This window comes from Prinia subflava, chromosome 3 (assembly GCF_021018805.1).
Source record: "Prinia subflava isolate CZ2003 ecotype Zambia chromosome 3, Cam_Psub_1.2, whole genome shotgun sequence".
Lineage (NCBI taxonomy): Eukaryota > Metazoa > Chordata > Aves > Passeriformes > Cisticolidae > Prinia > Prinia subflava.
The window spans coordinates 47,836,951-47,856,041 of NC_086249.1; the positions used below are offsets into that span (position 1 = coordinate 47,836,951).

Here is a 19,091-nt window from a genome sequence, read left to right on the forward strand (position 1 = left end):
AAGATTTTCTACCCACTCCTCCCCTTTCCCCCATAATATGCTTTGGAGCTCCAATGTGGTTAGAATTTAAATAACACTCATCTTTTGCTTTAAAATGCCATTTTTATATAAATAAAATCATTTTTTCTTAAATATTAAGTTTATCAAACAATTTAAAACTGAATGTACAGATCAAGGCTTCAATACTTATATATAAAATATATCTGTCTTCCTTTAATAAGGAAAACAGTTTATCTTGTCACTGAGCTCAGATGTTGGGGAAGAGGGGGGAATCTATTACCCAGTGTCTCCAAGAGACGTAGAATTATAAAAGTAATGCTAAAATATTGTTTGGACTGGAACTAAAGCATATAAAATCCCTAATTGAAGTCACAAGTTGGAGCTCCAGAACTTACCATGGGGGAGGAAATAGTCCTAAGAACACCTAAAAAATAAAGTAGCATTATTAGTTTTATAGAATTAGTACAGTTTTAGTCTACATAGGATTTTAATATGTCAAAAACTACTGGACTGGTGTTTTTGTTACAAACTACATGCTTTCATCAACGTATTTGTTGTATCAGAAAGAATAACTGAGTTCCTGGGTATTTTAAAAAATTTCTGAGAAAATAACCATGTGATTCAAGTCTATGAATACACCAGCAAAACCACTCCAAGGGGAACACTACACTGAATATATGCAATAAATTAACAATTTTCATTACCCAATCACTAGCTGTATTTTCACACCACATGAGACCTAATGGTAAAAGTTTCTAGAAGGAAGTTGGTTGAGAAATACAAAGCAGCTGTAACACCTACACATAATATAATTGAGAGCTTATGATTTATGATGTCATCAGAATAACTCCAATAAACTTTCACTAATTAATGAAAAACTAAATACAAAGAAACCATTCCTGTGTAAATGTAGACACTCTGGAAAGTTATCACTGCAAAACGTTTAACATAACAAACACTTGCAATACTGTAGCTTTGAAAAATGAGCTATTTTTTCTGGAAAAACACAATAGCAGAAACATGAGCTGGCACCAGAGCAATGAGGGTTTTAACACATTTATCACCTTTACCTTCTAAACTGCCAATTAAAAAAAAAAGGAAAAAAAGGTATTTTTTTCAGATGGTCCATCTTAAATGGTCATCTTAAATAGATATTTGAGTATTTCCTACCCGCCCCTAGAAAGAGGTACCACCTAAACAAGTTTCAAAACTACAATTTTATCTTGTGGTATATGATAGCAATCTGACAATCAACTACCAGACAGGAATTAATTGCCATTTGGTTTCCAAGTTCACATGCAGCAAGGGAATGTTCTTCATTTAAGCATCTCAGCAAATGCAACCCTTAATTCCAAGAATATAAATACTTACTGTTGATATTTTCATGCATACAAGTTTTTCAGTGAACATTTTAAAAATGAAAGAGCATACCACGTAATATTCGAGATCAGAAGGTACATAATTTTCTGCCAAGTAAAACTTTCTAATCTAAAGCAGTACCATATCAAACAAGAGTTCTAAGTGTATCCTGTATCATACATCTTTTCACTACATCTGTGTAGCTTCACTTACTGGGTTGTAGGGCCTTTTCCAAGCCTTCATAATAATACCAGTTTTCTGCATTACGCTCAATTAACTCTTTGTATACTTCACCAGCTTCTTTCAGTCTTCCTAACTTGAGTAACATCTCTCCTAGAAAAAACACAGTACAGAACTATGAATTACACCAGAAAACACTGGTGAGTAAAGTTTACAATACTAGATATATAAAATTGCTCTTAAGCTACACAGATTCTTAAAAAGAGGCCTTATTTTCCCAAAGGCATTTGCTGTGTGTTACAAATGCTACTTGAAGCTACCACATATAGAGCTCAGAATATTCATCGTCTGTGAAAACAAAGACTACTTGTATGTCTGTATCTAAGTATTTAAAATAGCTGTTGGGAACATCAAATACACAAGCAACTCCTCCTTCCAGGATTTCATCACACAACCAGATCAGTTTTTATCAAGCTGTTTACATAAGCACATTTTTCACATCAACTAACCAGTCTTTAACCGGTTAAATCACACTGGTTTGCTACTAAGTGAATGGTTCTACCAGGTGTAGCTTGCAGGGAATTTGTTTTCTTCACAGCAGCTCATGCTGGGCTGTGTTTTGGGATTTGTCACAAAATGTTCATAAATACACCAACATTTCCACCACTGCTAAGTGGTACTTGTAGAATATCAGGGCTTTGTCTTTTCACTCCAACTCTGCCACCCAGCAAGTAGACCAGGGTGGACAATAAGGCAGGAATGGACACAACCTTAACAGCTGATCCAAACTGGTCAAAGAAATATTTTATGCCATTTAGTTTCATACTAAGCAATAAAAATTGAGGAGGAGTGTTGGGGCAGGTAGCCATGGTCTGGAGACCAGCTGAGCATCAGTCTGTGGGAAGTGTACAGAGACTGCATCAGCTGAAGATTTAGGTTTCATTTCCTTCCTTCCCCTTTCCATCCCTCAAGCTATCTTCATCTCAGTGCACAAGTTCTCTTGCTTTTGTTCTTCCTATTTTTTGACAAGTGAGGCTGGGTGAAGTGAGTGGGCAGCTGTGTGGGGCTGACCACACTGGTCAGGGTCAGCCTGCCACACCTGTGCAAGCAAGGAGTAGCTGAAGAACACACATATTCAGAATTCAGTATTAGCACTTCAAATCCACAAAACAACTGAGTTATTTTTAACCAAAAAAGTCAACTTCAGTATTCACTTCAATAAGCAAGTGCATTAGGAAGCTTGAAAAGGTAACAAGAACTTGATACTTTAGCAAAAAGGAAGAAAAATTTGTGTTTATTCTTCATGAAATTCTTTATTCTTTATGAAATTCTTTTTCATAGGATTAAAACTGGGTTATCATAGTTCTGATTTATGGAAAGCTACTCCAGTGTACCAATATCATCTGAGATTTTCTTTATTCCTGTGCTAACCCAAGACAGACTACCTGCACTGACTATCCACTTTGGTAGGAAAAGTTAATTGCTTGTGCACAAAATTGTAAATCTGTTGGTGCCAGTTTTCCTACAATAATTGTTATAAATAAAGACTTTACATGTTGGATGTTTTTCCTTTTACTCCTTTTTCGTATCTGAAAGCCATTAGCAAAAATTTCTAACAAAATTGGCCAAGGGAAGAATAATAATGACTTACCTTTGATTTCTTCTACTATTAATTTATCACATATTTGCTTTTCATATGTCTCTATATGTTCTAAAGACTCCTGAAAAAGATCTGCCTCTCTCATCACTTGATTCTGATATAAAATCAATTCACTATACTCATAATCTATTTTATTAGGAGGAACCTGGAGGGAAAGAAAACAACATATTAGCTAACATTTACGTGTACCTCAGATTTATGCAGTATTACAGAATTCAAGATTTAAGCTACAGAACATAATCAGGTCTGTTTATATACACCATCTAAACATTCAAAATGTAAAATTCCCATTACTCACAATCAAATCAGATTCATTCAAGAATATCCTTTGTAGTTAACATTTTAGAAGAAGTCCTTTATTTCTCTTTTTTCTATCACTGTGGCAAGCTTAAAACTGAATTATATGAGAGAAAGCAAAGATCCTCATTTATTTTCTTTCAGAAGCACCTATGCACTACACACCAATTTTGACCCAAGTTCTACAGCAGATGGCTGAGGTCTAACAGTATCATTTTCAGTATACCAGAGTTCTGGATCAAACTATTTCCAAGAGGAATGACCCATCCATGGCTCGACAACTGGAATTTTTGATAGAAAAACTTACACTATTTCTCTTGAACCAAGTGTTCTCTGTACTAAACTTCAATCCCCTGGAAAATACAGTGCACAAGTATACAGAAGCAACAGAAAATTATTTTTAGGTCTGCCTGCAGTTACACACCTAGGACTTTCTAGAGGCCACAGTACAACTACAGGCTCATCCACCGTGAAGTGCTACAACAGCCAAGGAAGCAGGATGACATTCAAAATTACTCCTTTCAGAAATAACTCCCTAAGGCGGTTTAGGCCATGAAAAGTCTTGCCAGAGTTACAGTAATTCTTTTCATACTAAATGCTCTTCACTAATACACAAAACACTACTCTAATTGCAACAATGTTAGAGAGAAAATGCAGTCTCTCGAAAATGCCCAGCAGATCAATGAAACTATATGAAATGTACTGTCCCAACAGAAACTGTGACAGACTTAAAATCTACACATGATTTTTTATATAATAAAAGATGAGAAGCAGTTGAGTTTGACAAAGGTTAATGATATTTTTTCCTCTTACACTACATACTTTGTTTCTTCCCGAGCAACCAACACTTTGAAGTCACATCGGCCATTAAAGAGTTTACTATTATTTTCTGTTCCCTGAAAAAAACTTTTCCTTGAACTTTAGAGACAAATAATTAAAAAAAAAAAAAATCAAACACAACAACATAAAAAGCCAAAACACTACACTGGCTGAAAGAAACATTCTTATTAAGAATGCTGTCCTAAACCACTGCTTCCAGCCCTTCCCTAAGCACAAACTGACTTTATAGGATTTAACATTTCTGATTGCACGCTCTTCAGATTTTGAGAGCAAACTTTTACAGTACTACTGGGCATTTTTAGAAAGATTTACTTTTATACATAAGTGGTCTGAAAGATAGTATAACAAAATACTGTAAAGATTTGTGTATCTGACAATAAACATTACTATTAAAATAATATCATTCAAGTACTTTTTTTAGCAGCTAATACAGTATAGCAAACGATTGGTAATGGAACAAGACTATACTTTACACATACTAGTCAGCAGGTAGCATGAAATTCTACCCACTTCTCAAAGTAGCTCTCATCTACAGCTTCACTTCCATTTCCACCTTTGCTCAATTTTTAGTCTATATTAGCCACAAATCAAAACACTGTTACCAGGAATGCATTTTTAACTGCTTCACAGAATGGACTCATGGAACAGGGGTTAAGCATGTCTTCCTGTTTATCCTCACTGCAATACCATGAAACAAAACTACACAGCACCAATTTAGTTCTTTCTCCTTCACCTCCGCATAAAAATATCCTTTCCTCCAACACAACACACATATCTAAATTCCAAATTCCAGAAGTAGCCCAGCTTTTTAGCACATCATGAATTGGTTTTAGGCCTTCAAAACACAGATTACCCAAAATTCCTTAAAAAAAAATATACACAATACATAAACAACTAGCCTCCTCATGGCTGTTTTGGCTCAGCAGGATAACAAAAAAACCCTCACAGAATCAAATAATAATAATAAAAATTTCAAATTAAATTATTCTTATGCATAGAGTAAATCCAGCAGAAAGATACTGCACTTACTATCACTCCACTTGAAAAGTATTTTTAAAAGTAAATTTAAGAAAAGTCCATCTTCAAAGTCATCAATTTAATGATAATTTAAATCTTTAATTCATCAGAAGGCAAGCAGTTAACAACTCCAGTAGTTAATCTGAATAATCAGATTGTTTTATAAAGAATAATATATTCTATAAAGGGAATGTCCACACGATTGTTACTGCTCCTCCTCCTCTTTACTCCTCCCTCCCCCAAGAAGAGTTATGATTCTTGAACAGGAGATGTCCAACTTTCTCCTGAACTCAGTTCTGGTGTTTTAGAAGAAATTTCTTCCTCTCCTCCTGGACCAAAGAAGGACGAATTTTTCAACCGCAGGTCCTCTAACAAGTGTCACTGACAGAATGTGACAAGATGCAGCCAAAACATACCTAAGAGCAGACCCCCAAAACTCCAGAGGTTTTCTGTCCATATCTGTATTTGTGGGCCTGATGCGAAAATTAGGAATAAAATAAAAATTAAGAATAAAAAATTGTTCTGGAAAAGAAGAAAGGAAAAACCGGACATACAACAGTAAAACAAATTGCATAGCTGTTTTACACCTTGGTTCCTGAAATTTAAATTCTGAAACTGTTACATAATTTTGACTTAACTTGGGACAGCACAAGCTGTTACATTTCCTGCAGTGATGTCTAACTTTAACCTCATAACCTGTTTTAGACTGAGATATTGTGCATCTGGCCAATTTACAGCTTTCAGATGACAGGCAACATTGATCTTAATACATTAAGAGACAAAAAATTCCCCATTTCCAGTGATAATTTAGCCACTAGAATAAAACTGTCCATGATAAAAAGTAATTTATCACTTTAATTTGTTGATCAACTTCCTGACACTATTTCTTCCTTTATTTTCCCTGCTAAGCAAGCTTCCTAGCTATTACTCTTCCCAAACCCAGCAAACAGTTTGTACTAAAATCACCTAGGCTTTTTTCTGTTGACAGTAAACAAAGAGACTCTCTACCCTTCAGAGACAGCTTTCTCATCTTGCCATATTCTTCTTTTCATTTTCTAACTTTTTTTGACAACAGGCTCATCAGTAAGTCTTGATCTCGCAGTAATGAGTGCTTTATAGATAAAATCCCTGCTGTCAGAACTAAGAGTGTATTTTACTTTTCACCCATAAGCTTGCCCCGAGGGACAGTTTTACAGCAAACTAAGCCAGACTAACTGCAGTCTGGATCAACAAAGGCAGCTCACTTCCCTCTATTATTCTCCTTCCTCTTTCCCCTCTCACCTCACCGTTGTTCAGTTCAGCCAATCAATCCTTCCAAAGAGTGATTATCTTTTTGGCACTTAGGCTTCCTGAACCAACCCTCCACAAGTCAGACAGTGGTGCACAAGGAAGTGGTGTGAGCACACAGGAAAAACTCAGATTGCTCATTTTGGCAACAACTTGTAGCTAGATTAGCTGCATTATTTTGTAATACTGCATGTTCAGGTATTCATCTACAATCACTAAAATGACAGTTTCTTGATTTTTTTCTTAGTTTTACTGCTTGGTCTTGGCTGTTTGCATTCACATCTGAAAGGACAGAGCTGCCTGAGTAATTCAAGTAAATAAATATCATTCTACATTACCATTATTTATCAATTATTATGAGAGCAGTGTTTTATGTAACATGCTACATTTCTTTGTCTATTCATTAACATGAACAGTAAACAGTATCAGGCCTAACACAGATTGCCATAAAACTAAAAAACATCTGATTGTTGAAGAGTCCTGCTCACAAGACATTTGGATCCCCTCCAGTCTTTCAATCCTCCTTTTAAACTACCACTCTTCTATTGCAGTCACATGCAATATTCTGTGAAGTCCATCACAGAAGTTCATTTATCAAGTTGAATGCATACCAACTACAGGCCAAGAAGGAAGATTTGGGAAGGAAAGTAAACATGATGTGTACCTCCTCAAGATCCACGCAATGTTCTGAACTAGATCATTTTAACTGCAGGACTGAAAAAATCCACACACGCAAACCCAGTACATTTGGGGAGTACTGTGGAAGAGCCAACACATGGTGAAACTGTGAGTTTGCCTGGGCTTTCCTGACTGTTCTGGACGCAACACATTGATCCCCTCCCTCCAGTGTTTGGGGTTCTACCTGGGCCTGCACTCATCAGAGAGCTGGGCACAACAAAGCACAAGACTATTTTCAAGAGAAATGGAACTAACATGTTCCTATGCATTTTTTAGTGTTTTGGAGGAGAAAAGACAATATACCACTTAACTGTCTCTAACAATTCCAAAAAAAGAAGACAGCTTTACAGGACTAATTTCCTACAAAACTATGTTAAGTAACATTTGTAGCATATTTCTGTCCTTCAATGCTTAAGCAGCTTTTTCACCACTTGCCTCTGACTAACATGATGCTAATCAACAGTTAAACCAGCTCATTGTACAAGTACAAACAGCCTTCTTATTTACCAATAGGAATTTCCCAAATATCTCCAGTTTTATCAGAAAATGGCATCAGTGCTTGTGCTCATCTTAGGCTCATCTTTGTTTTAGGGTGGGATTTGAGTTGGTGGTAACTTGCACAGCAGACTCAACCAATATAATACATTCATCTACAGTATTTAAATCTGGCTTAGTCACTAGACTGAACAGTGTATCATGACAGCCCTCAAACAACCATATTTACACACAACCTTTTAGAAAAGACAACACTAATATCACTTCCATTCTCTCCAAGGGGCCAATATCACTACTAAGCTCTCTTAGTCCTCGAAGAGCCTCAGTTTCTGATGCCACATTTGTTGTTTTTCCATCTACTATATATTCTTTCTAAATCAGTCATTTTGACACCAAACTCAGACTGGGTGCTGCTGACTCATTTGAGAATGATGACTTTTTGGGTGTCAAACACTCACAGAAGAAGACCCAATTTTAATTAAAACTTATTCTTTCCAGTTTTTATCCAATGCTGAAGTTACAGCTCTTTTGAAATATCAAGCTATATATATCCAGCATGCAACATTCTTTTTTTTGACCACGATATGTGATCAAGACAAACACTGGTCTCTCCTAGCCATTTATTTCCTTTCTTACACTTAATCCCACAACTCAGAAAGGATATGAGATTTTTGTTTTAAAAACACAATCTAGATGTCATGTATTATCTTAGTATTTTTACACAGTACTTCCAAGATGCCTCCCCAGCTGAATGGACCTATAAACATGTTTCTTTCTTTCCACATTACAGAATACTCAACACATCCACCCTGTTCTGCTAATTTAGACTTTATAGCTCTGCATTGCCACTAACAGAACAAGGGAACAGTCTCTCTCAAAAAGGTTATACTCATGATGTTAGGATTGTACCATTTGATTTACTCAGGTCTCAGCAACACCAAGTCTGATCAAAGAATTTTCAGCTACACGTTCATGTTACTCTGACACCAAGCATTGATTTTAAGTGTACTATATACAGATGCATAAAACCACTGACAATATTTCATTCTTTGTAAAGATGTAATGGCATCCAGACTATGGCAGGAAAAAGGGCAAATGAGCACATCCAAGATATTGAAGTATTTTCTGTAGTTTCATCTTTTGTCCAGGAGCAGGATCATCACAGGTTTTTTCTAGCTGTAAGTCTCACAAACATTAAGTTACTCTGCATGATACTACTCATATCTCCAACCCTAACACTTTATTGAGAGGGATGGAAAGTATTCCTGTATAATTTGTGTCTGCTGCTAAGCTCCTGGAAATCTTTCTGCTCAAAGCAGAAAGCTTTACAAATAACACATTTATTCCTAATTCATAATTGAGTTCTATTTCCAAAGAATTAATCCCTCAGATTCTATCCCTTATACAAAAAGTGCTCTTTCCAGACCAGGAAATCTTACCTGCTGGGTTTTCCTGAACTCTTCAAGTAATTTTAAGGCCATATCATAATCTTTTAGTAAGTGGTATGCAATGGCATATCCAATCCAGGAAGCACGTTGTGTGGGGCGCAGCTGAAGTAGCTGGTATCTTGTCTCCTTCAGTAAAAAAGCAATTTTAAAAGAAGAATCTTTAACCAGAGTTACTACACACTTATCATGATTTAACACCAAGACAGCTAATATTTTAAAATAACTTTTAAAAGCCCTAGACAACCTTTGAAATTCTAACAGCATGGGGAAAAGCAGCGTATTTCTATTTGATAAATCTGGAGGTTACATTCTAAATACACAAGTCATGGAACAAAGCAGAAAATTTATTTGTGGAGACACAGAACATGTCATTTTCAAGAGCACCTCCTAAGGGCCTGAATTATTTCCAAAGACAGAGCTTTGAAATCTCAGAAAACCCTTTCCACCAGTAAACAGGAGCTCACTGCCACTGAAAGAGTGGCAGTCACTCTCCTAGGCAGAAGGTCCTCACACACTACAGCAATACTTCTCAGAACTTCTTCCTGAGTCAAATCATATCCTCAGGTCAGCCATTCTGTTTTCCCTTTGCATTAGCAAATTCACAAGAATTAACATCCTTAGTAAGGAGACCAGCTAATGCCAAGTCCAGTCCTCTACTTCACATGAGACAGACAAATCAGTTCAATCATTTTGAAACTACTCGCTGGTTTTGGACAAATTTTAAGGTTTTATATACAATAATAATCATCATTGGGATTCCAGAATCAGTCATTGCGGGAGCAAGTTACCCACGTACTAACAGGAAACACGATAGTGTATTTCTTATTAAAAATACCTTCAGCATTTGCAATCAAAACACTGTTTGTAGGGTTCACAATTGCATGGTAAGTACTTGCTAATTTAAGTATTGTCCCTTTTTCTTACTATTTTAGTAAAAAATGAGTTAAGAACTACTTTTACAAAGTGACTAGTGAACCCAATTGCAGAGAACAAATATTTCTAGTTCTGCTCTCGAACTTATACAGAGCTTTACTGCAGTATCTTTTCCTGCTTTCCTAAACAATAGCTTAAAACATTTTTGAATCAGAACAAGATAGGCAACAGAAATACCACCAATAAAAGGTTTCACAGTGGAATAGAAAAAGAGAAGGCTAACAGCAACAAGTGGGAATTCAAACAGAATACTTACTCTATACCCTTCTAAATCCCTCATCTGAATCTGCAACAGAGAGAGATCTCTCAAGATTTGTAGGTTATCTTTATCTAGTTTGAGTGCATTCCGGTAACACTTGATGGCTTCATCATATTTCTTATCTGAACGCTGCAGAAGACCGTACACATGCCAACCTAATGCAGGTTAAGGAAGATACATTTACAATTTTCACAAAGTAACTGCAGTTACAGGCCAAACAACTTGACAACTTCCTTGAAGATCAGTACCCTTACAAACGAAGATGGATTATTGCAGCCAGACTTTACTAAACCACTGTAAAATATTAAACACTTCTAAATATTTTTTTAATGAGACGTTACTGCTTAAGTCACATTTGTGACTCCCTGAGCATTGTTATACAAATTAAATTATCCAAACTCCACCAGACTGTAAGAGTTAATCACAAATTTGTTGTTTAAAACATGCTACCATAATTACAGCAGGAATTCTTACTCACGGAAGTGTTTCATTCTAACAATAGAATTTGTGCATGTTTTCTACTTTTCCCCTCTTGCTTATCTCTAACTTCAATAAGACCCCAGATTTTATAGTAAGGAAAAAACCCAGAGCTTCATTTGATTCACTGACAAAAGGGGATCTTAGCATTTTGCCCATCAGAAGTCTTTGTCACAATCTCAGGATCTTAGATTTGCATCAACAGTGTGCCACAGCAAAACCAATCAGGCTTTGTACTCCAAAGGATACAGACGTGACTCTTCACATCATTACGAAGTCCTTTGCGAACAAATTCATACGCCTCCTCCTTCTTCCCCAAGCAGTTCAGGGTCAGTCCTTTCATCGCAAGTGTCTCTGTAAGAAGCATCAGATACTTACGTTTCTGACTTCCCATATGCCCACTTCACAGTGCGCACAGCCTTTGAAGTTGTTACACAGTGAAGCCCCCCATTACAATACAAATTTAGATTGGTATATCAGCCTAGCACAGCTGAAGACTATTCCATGGAAGCATTTCCTTTCTCAAAACTGGTCTTAAAAAGACCACTTGTAGAGCATCATACAGATGTGATGAACACAGACAACACAAACGTCTATTAATTAAAAAATACACTTAGCAGGCTTCGAGGGAGTTAACAATAAGCTAAAGCAAATTTAGAGAGCTCCTCAATGTGTATTAAAGTTCTAGATGCAAAGATCAAGGGAAAAAAGGCTGTGTCACACCACAAGAAACAAATCTGTCAGAGTCAGTTTCCCTGTTACAGACTTCTTACAAAGCATTAGTTAAGGGAAGCATATTTACTGCTACCGTATTAGGAGTGTAAGAGACCTCAGTGCAGTAACATTTTAATCAACATTCTGAGAGACACAAGACTTCAATCAGCACATCGGTATGACTACTGCTCTCCTTCTTCCTCCATTCCTCAAGGCACACAGTAGACAAGCAAGTTGCATGTAATGCATGCACTATGCCTCCAAGCTGTTCCAGATTCATATTTCAGGTTTTTTGTTAAACAAGAGGCCACTTGTTTTGGTCCCTGCCAAAAGATTAGTCACTTTTTTCATCATAATGCTCTGGTTTTCTTCCAACTACAACCTCTTCCCCAGTATTAATGGCAACAGACTGATCTAAAGGTCAGCTGTAACAGCAGTTAGAAGTTTTACTGATAGACCCATTTAACACTTTCCTGTACAGTACATTTACAAGTGAGTGATGACCCAAAATTAGTCAAGGGTTTGTTTGTTGTTGTTGTTGTTTTTCAGTTGTCCTATACCCACACTGTAAGAACAGAGAAAGCCAGAATGACACCTTTCAAATAATATTAGGATGTTTGAAAAAGGATATCCACACTGTGGCAATGGGAGCAAGCTAATCCTGCCTCCACAAACACGAGAGATAACCACACCAATCCATCTGTTTTGCCACCTTCTCACTAAACTTTTGAAACTCCTTTTCTCTGAGGCTAAGTGTGACAAGTGCAGCTTTCCATCAGATCACTTCACTGGCTGGCTTAGTTCTGCTTCAGCTGTTCACTCCAGGCTTTCCTCCCAAGCTTCAAAGCCATTAATGGCTCAAATCCACGTAGTACGTGGATTGCCAAGGCAGCTAGCTGTCCTGGAAAAGTTGAAGAGGCAGCAATAGAAAAAAAGACAGACCTGTATACTGAGATATTATAAAAACAGAAGTGCTAGTAGAGATGCATTAGGTCAGAGCTGAACAAACCACTTGAGCTTTGAAGCAACAAAAAACCTACTTTTATCTCTAGGGAAGTAATGAAGATAACAAAGCAGACATGGATGGAAGCATGAAAATGATTAGTCAAACATTTTGACAAGATTTGATAACATCAAATAGGAAAATAATTTTACTGACACAGTACATGCACACTCAGGTTGCTTCAAGAGTAAAAAAAACCAAAAAATATTCACTGTATCAGAAGGAATGATTGTCTGAATAATATAACAGAAACCCGTAATCCAGTAAGACTAGAGTATCCTATTGAGAATGTAAATAGAATTTAACAGATGTAAATAGAAGCAATATTCTGCTGCTGTTTCTTACAATATTTATGAGAGCAAGATCACCAGGTTCTGCCTTCAGCTTCAAGTATTAACAGCAACAGTATTACACTTTACTCTACTCCCTTTAGGCAGCAACTTGGTATGCAGTATAGAAAATTTAAGACTACAAACTTGACAAAAAACCCTCCGGATTTTTAATTTATTGGCAGAACACGTTCATATAATATTCAAAAAAAGGCTGGGCTTGCTTTAAATAGGAATATAAGAAAAACCCACTCTAGCATTCAGACCCAGAAACCTAGAAAGGCAAGCTGGAAGCTTCACCAAAGTGTTGCCTCCACCATATATTTTCATCTTCAACATCCCACTGCACAGGAGTGTTTGACTGAGGCAAAGGGGAAACCTGATCTGAATGCACAAAGACTGAAAATCCAGAGTAATTACTCAGTCATAACAGAATCACACTCCACAATAGGCTCTTTTCTTTCCTAATAGTATGATATAGATAATACATTTAAGCTCTTGACAGGAGACAAAAAAAAAAAATCTTGAGTCTGCAGTTACCTCCATGTTCAGCAAATTTTGGGTTAGAAAGAATCATCTTGCAGAACTTGAGTCCATTTTTGTACTGTTTTTGTTCGTAACATTTCTGTAAAAGAGGTGAAATACAATCACTGAAATGCATTTAAAACCACAGTACTTGAACATATTACAAATGTAGTCATTCATCCAGTAAGGTATGGTGATCAGATCACTAACAAACTGTAGGCAAATATACCTATTTGTATTAAATTGCCTATTCTTAGCATTTAGAACATGCAACAAATACTCTCATGGTCCACTTTTTTTAAAAAAGTAATTCATTCTCAACAGAAATAGGACAGGGAAGTACCAATATCTACTTCAATTCAGAAGTATTTCTTAAATAGAAATTTCTTTTTGATTTCTTCTTCTTAAATTTAAATTTCTTAAAAGAGAAAGCACAGTTAGAAATCTTGACTCAACAGAACTTCTGAGGAGAATTAATCTCCGAGTTTACACACTCCTTTCAAAATCCCATTTCCCTGGCCTAGTGACTTCCCAGAACAAGACATCTCAAGACAGGAGACTTTGCTAGCTGCCAACATAGACTTTTGGAAAGAAGAGAGAAACCATGAAGTAGGACAGACTTATCATAACCTCAGAAATTGATACAGAAGTATCAGTTTACCTAATTACTAAGCAAACTGGCAAACAGTGTGGTTCAACTGTGGGAACATATGGAAGAAACAAAATGTGAATGTAGGTCCTTTTTCCTCTTTAGGAAGGTATTACCTAAATCACTAAGGTTTTGGTAATTTAAAGCAATTACTGATCACTACAGTGAATCACTAAAACAAATCTGTTTAAAGCAGTTAAAGGCATGCTTGTGTGTCAGTAAGCATGAAAGTGGTCATGCTTTGAGGTCACTTAAGCTTTTCAAATGTAGGAAAACCACCAAACCAGGCTTAACTTGGCACCACTTCTGGTCAATAAGGAGTATTGTCCTGCTGTAATTGAGATAGCTATTCTCAGGAAAAGATATGTCAGTTCAGTTACGTGCTTGAGTGCTTTAGCAGTGCTTTCTCTCATAGATCATTCCCACTCCATCAATCTTCCAGCACAAAGGCAAAATCTGTGTTAAATTAATACAGAGAAAGTAACTCCCTTGCAGATCATCCCATTACTTCACAGGGTAAAAGCAATACAGAAACACACCTAGGCTCACTCTGGGGTGGTTGGCTAAGGCAGCAAAACAAGGGTCTTCCCCCAGTCTGTGAGGAAGGGCTAAATGCAGACAGTTTTTAGGTTCTTGTTGCCTGAAACTCAAGACACTTGCAGTTAACCATGACTAAGTGCAGATTAAATCATAGAATAATTTAGGTCAGCAGGAACCCTTGGAGGTCACCAAAAATCAGCTCTCAAAACAAAAGAGGGCTGACCCTGATATCAGACTGGGTTGATCTGACTGACTGACTTTCGGCAGGATGGCCAGAGAGTTCCCATCAGAAGCAAACAGTTACACAATGGGAATTCACATTTAAACAACAGCAACAGAAAAGCTCTGACATTTTTTAAACTGAGAACTGGTTTCAACGTCTTTTACCACAAATAACCTAGGCTGTGGCAAAACTTGGAGTCTCCTCTAGGGGAAGGTGAAATTCTCCTATTCATCTACTCTCTTTGTTAACTTATGATGCTTAGTATAATTTTTAAAGAATCCTAGGAGAATACCAACAAGTGCTAAGTATGTTTTCTAAACTAATTCAAGTACGCCTAAAAATGTAGCAATAGTGAACATTCATTCACAGTTCTACAACTCTTGCAATGTTGAGTGAGACCCCAAATATACAGCAGTGCTTAACTAGAAGCTATTTGAGTCAAGTGTGCATTTAAAATAGATTAACTACTGGAGAAAATCAGATCCATTATCCTTGTTCTGACATTTTTATCCTATAGAGCTCAGTCTCAGACCTAGAATAAGAACTGAATTGAAGATAATTAGAGATAAATGTGATTTTTGGAGGACAGACAAGATCATATTTTCTAAAGCCCGAGAGATGAATGGGAGAGAGAAATTGATGCACTCCACAATGACAGGAAATGTAAGTTCAATATTCAGTTTTTTGGCTTGCTGATAAGACAACCAGCATCCTTAATTTAGGTTGACAGAAGATCTCAGAGCCCCAAGTCCAAACTTTAATCCAGTACTGCCAAGTTCACCACTAAACCATGTCCCTAAGTACCACATCTATATATCTTTTAAATATCTCTAGGACTGGTGATCCAACCACTTCCCTTGGCAGCCTCTTCCAATGCTGGACAATCCTTTCAGGTGAAGAAATTTTTCCTCATATAAATGTTAAACCTCCCCTGGTGCAACTTGAGGCCATTTGCTCTTCTCCTGAAGCTTCTAGGAGAAAAGACCAATCCCCATGTTACTAGAGCCTCCTTTCAGGTCCTTGTAGCACACATGGACATTCCATAGTTGGAAAGCCTGATGTCTCCATATGTGTTCTCAAGTCTTTCACTTACCAGGACAAACATGGCTGAAATGCATTCACTAGAATCTGTCCCACTGCATTAAGTCTTTGGTACACTAAAAGCTCAAGTTAATTTGCTGAGGTTTTTTTAACTGTCTTATCTGTAGTACTTAATGTGATGTTCCCCATCACCCCTTCATGGCAATCATTTTCTGCTAAAGCTAAAAACAAAGCATGAATGTTCACACACTTGAAACCTCAAAGAGAAACTGGCAAGGCAAAAATGTTATCCAGAACTTCTGCTCAAAGGATGCTACCTTGTCTGGCAAAAATCTCATTTATTCCCTTTTTCAACACTAACTCAACAACATAATCTACTTGTAGACTGCCATACAATTAATCTAGATACCATTTTGTGTACTTTCAAGTAAGTATCAAGTGCCTCTACACAGATGTCAAATTGACACTGCATCTGAGAAGTAATCGTAATTGTAAAGGTAAAAAAAATCCTACTAACAAGGATACAACAATGAAAAACAAGAAAAGACTTAATTCTTGTATTACAATGCTTTGCTGCATCTACTTAGCAAAATGCCATTCATAAATTCTATTTTTATGTAATTTTTAAAAATACTTAAAACCCCTTCCACTACTAAATAGGAACAGAATCAAAGATCTGAATCACTAGCATTACTTGTAAAACAGAAGGACTTCACGTATCACTACTCAATCACATATGTCATTTACATGTTACTTATGTTTAACTATTTACAACACCAGGTTAGTGCAGGGATGATTTACATCTCCCTGAACATAGCATCTGCTGCCTTGAAAAAGGCCATGCATTAAGAGAACAGCTCTATTTTTCACATACATAGTTTAATACACAGTTAGGCAATTTTATGGCTGAAGAACTTCGCATCATCTCAGACATTAACACTCACTTCCAAGAAGTTGTCTTAACAAAAACTTCTCAACTAGCAACTCCAAGAGAGATTGCAGCTGCAATAACCAATTCCTCCCTCCCTGGCCCCAGTGCCTCTGAAGGTATTCCAAGTGATGTACTATTTCACAAAGCATTTTTATGTGAAGCCTAGATAAAGAGTAGTATCACATTCAAAGACAACTTTTTAGCAGGGCTAAGGGGTGATGTTTTTATGCAAATAGATCAATTCACAATAGACATAAGTAAGACTTTTTTTTATGATTATAGTAGTGGAACACTGGAACAGGCTACCCACAGAGGTGACAGATGACCCCTTTCTGGAAACATTCAAGGGGTTCTGAGCCACCAGAGCTAGTTGAAGATGTCACTCCTAATGGCAGGGGGTTGGACTATGTGGCATTTAAAGGTCCCTCCCAACCCAATCTACACTATAATTCTGTGTGAAATGTCTTTCACAACAATCCCACAATTTAAAAATTGGTTCTGCTGTCTCTCAACAACAACTGAGCAAATGCAAAATCTAAATAAATCAAAAATTTTAATGTTATTCTCTGATCCTACTTGTACAGCTGACATTCTGTTAAGACATGTCTGCACATCAATAGGCTGCCTTACTAGAAACATGATGGAGCATCAGAACCACCAATAGGAAAAATAAGCATTTCAAACCAATGAAAAAATTTCAACATAGCTGCATAAATACAGCTTCAAGTTTTATTAGAAGAACAAATGAGAGAAACACTAGGTTGTAAAAGACCTCTCTAATTGCCAAGTCCAGCTGTCACATTCCCATTGAACCATGTCCCTAAGTGCAGTATTTACATGCCTTTGTAAATACTCCCAGAGTTGGTGACTCAACCACTTCCCTGGGCAGCACGTTCCAATGCTTAACCACCCTTTCAGTGTGAAAATTTTTCCTCATAGCCAATCTAAACCTCCTCTGATGCAACCTGAGGCCATTTCTTTTTGTCCTGTCATGTGTTACCTGGGAGAAAATACTGACTCCCACCTCACTACCATCTCCTTTCAGGTAGTTGCAGCAAGGGATAAGGTCTCCCTTGAGCCTCCTTTTCTCCAGGCTGAACTATCACAGCTCCCTCAGCCACTCCTCAATAAGACTTCTTTAAGACATCACTTGTTCTACTCTTCCCTGCTACTGTACTTCCATATAATCCTGCCTGCAAACCTCTCAGCACTCAACAGTTCCAACATGCTTCTTGCCAGGTAGTGTCTTGGCTCCAGTTATCAAGATTTTGGTGTAGAACTCAGGAAGGGTTTTGGCAACACCAAAGAATCACTGAAAAAAAATTACGCATGTTCTCAATGCTCTGTAACACTGATGGAATGCTGCTCAAAGAAGGAAACCAAAGACTACATGTGGAACATCAGAGCCTAGGGAAAAAGGACAAGGCTTACATATCAAGCCTTATGGAAAGAATGTTGGAAATCTCCCTCAGTCACAATGGTGATCAAGTTCAGTAGTAAAAAATTCTCAGTGATCAATGATACAGATTCTGATCAGCACCTTTTCCTGTGAGCTATCTGACAAGTACTTTGGGGCTGATCAAATTACTTATACACACTTCTGACCAAAGCCAGGCACAATCAATACAGGAACATCAGAACACTGTCAGTATTCTTAACTGGCATTTAACATTTTGACCTTTTAAAAAGCCTTGTTTTACTGCACATCTATAAAACAATGTCATCAACATAAAACAGACCTTGTCTTTCCTACAGCAGCTGATAAAATTAGTTAAATACCTCAGTCAAATTTTAGGCAACACTCAGTAGCTACTGATTCTAAGCTAATAAATCATTATTAAATTATTCAGCAGTTTGACAGCAAGGTCTGTCTGTCTTGTCCGAAGGAGTTCAGCATCCGTGCTGGAAATACTCCTCATATTAGAAACTATACGGATGTTTGCAGTACTGATTGAAGTACTGCAATACAAAAAGAAAGCATCATGATACCATTTAAATTCAGAGACAGATTAGAAACCTCTCCATGAGGTTTTCCAACAGTATCCCTCTCTCCATTCTGACTTCAGTTCACCGATGTTTTACAGAACAAAAGAAAAGGATTAGTGGGAAGGGACTTCGGGTCACAGAGGCCAAGAAAACCCCATCGCAAGCATCTTAAATTTCCAGTCCCAGGGCAACCATTCCAGAGCACCAACATGTTTTTCTA

The 19,091-nt window shown here is 37.0% G+C and overlaps 1 protein-coding gene across 2 annotated transcripts in view; it reads right to left on the reverse strand.

Annotated features, from left to right (window-relative positions):
- The window catches only part of NAA16 (N-alpha-acetyltransferase 16, NatA auxiliary subunit), a 61,920-nt gene that overhangs the window by 36,846 nt on the left and 5,983 nt on the right, over nt 1-19,091 (reverse strand). For both annotated transcript variants that reach the window (XR_010079657.1, XM_063392169.1), the window contains exons 2-7: nt 13,517-13,601; nt 11,180-11,284; nt 10,451-10,608; nt 9,253-9,387; nt 3,191-3,344; nt 1,573-1,692 (exon numbers count right to left, since the gene is read on the reverse strand). Coding sequence is in view for 1 of the 2 variants with exons in the window: in XM_063392169.1 (XP_063248239.1) it covers nt 1,573-1,692; nt 3,191-3,344; nt 9,253-9,387; nt 10,451-10,608; nt 11,180-11,284; nt 13,517-13,601 (757 nt within the window). In the remaining variant the exon portion in view is untranslated. The remainder of the gene's footprint in view (nt 1-1,572; nt 1,693-3,190; nt 3,345-9,252; nt 9,388-10,450; nt 10,609-11,179; nt 11,285-13,516; nt 13,602-19,091) is intronic.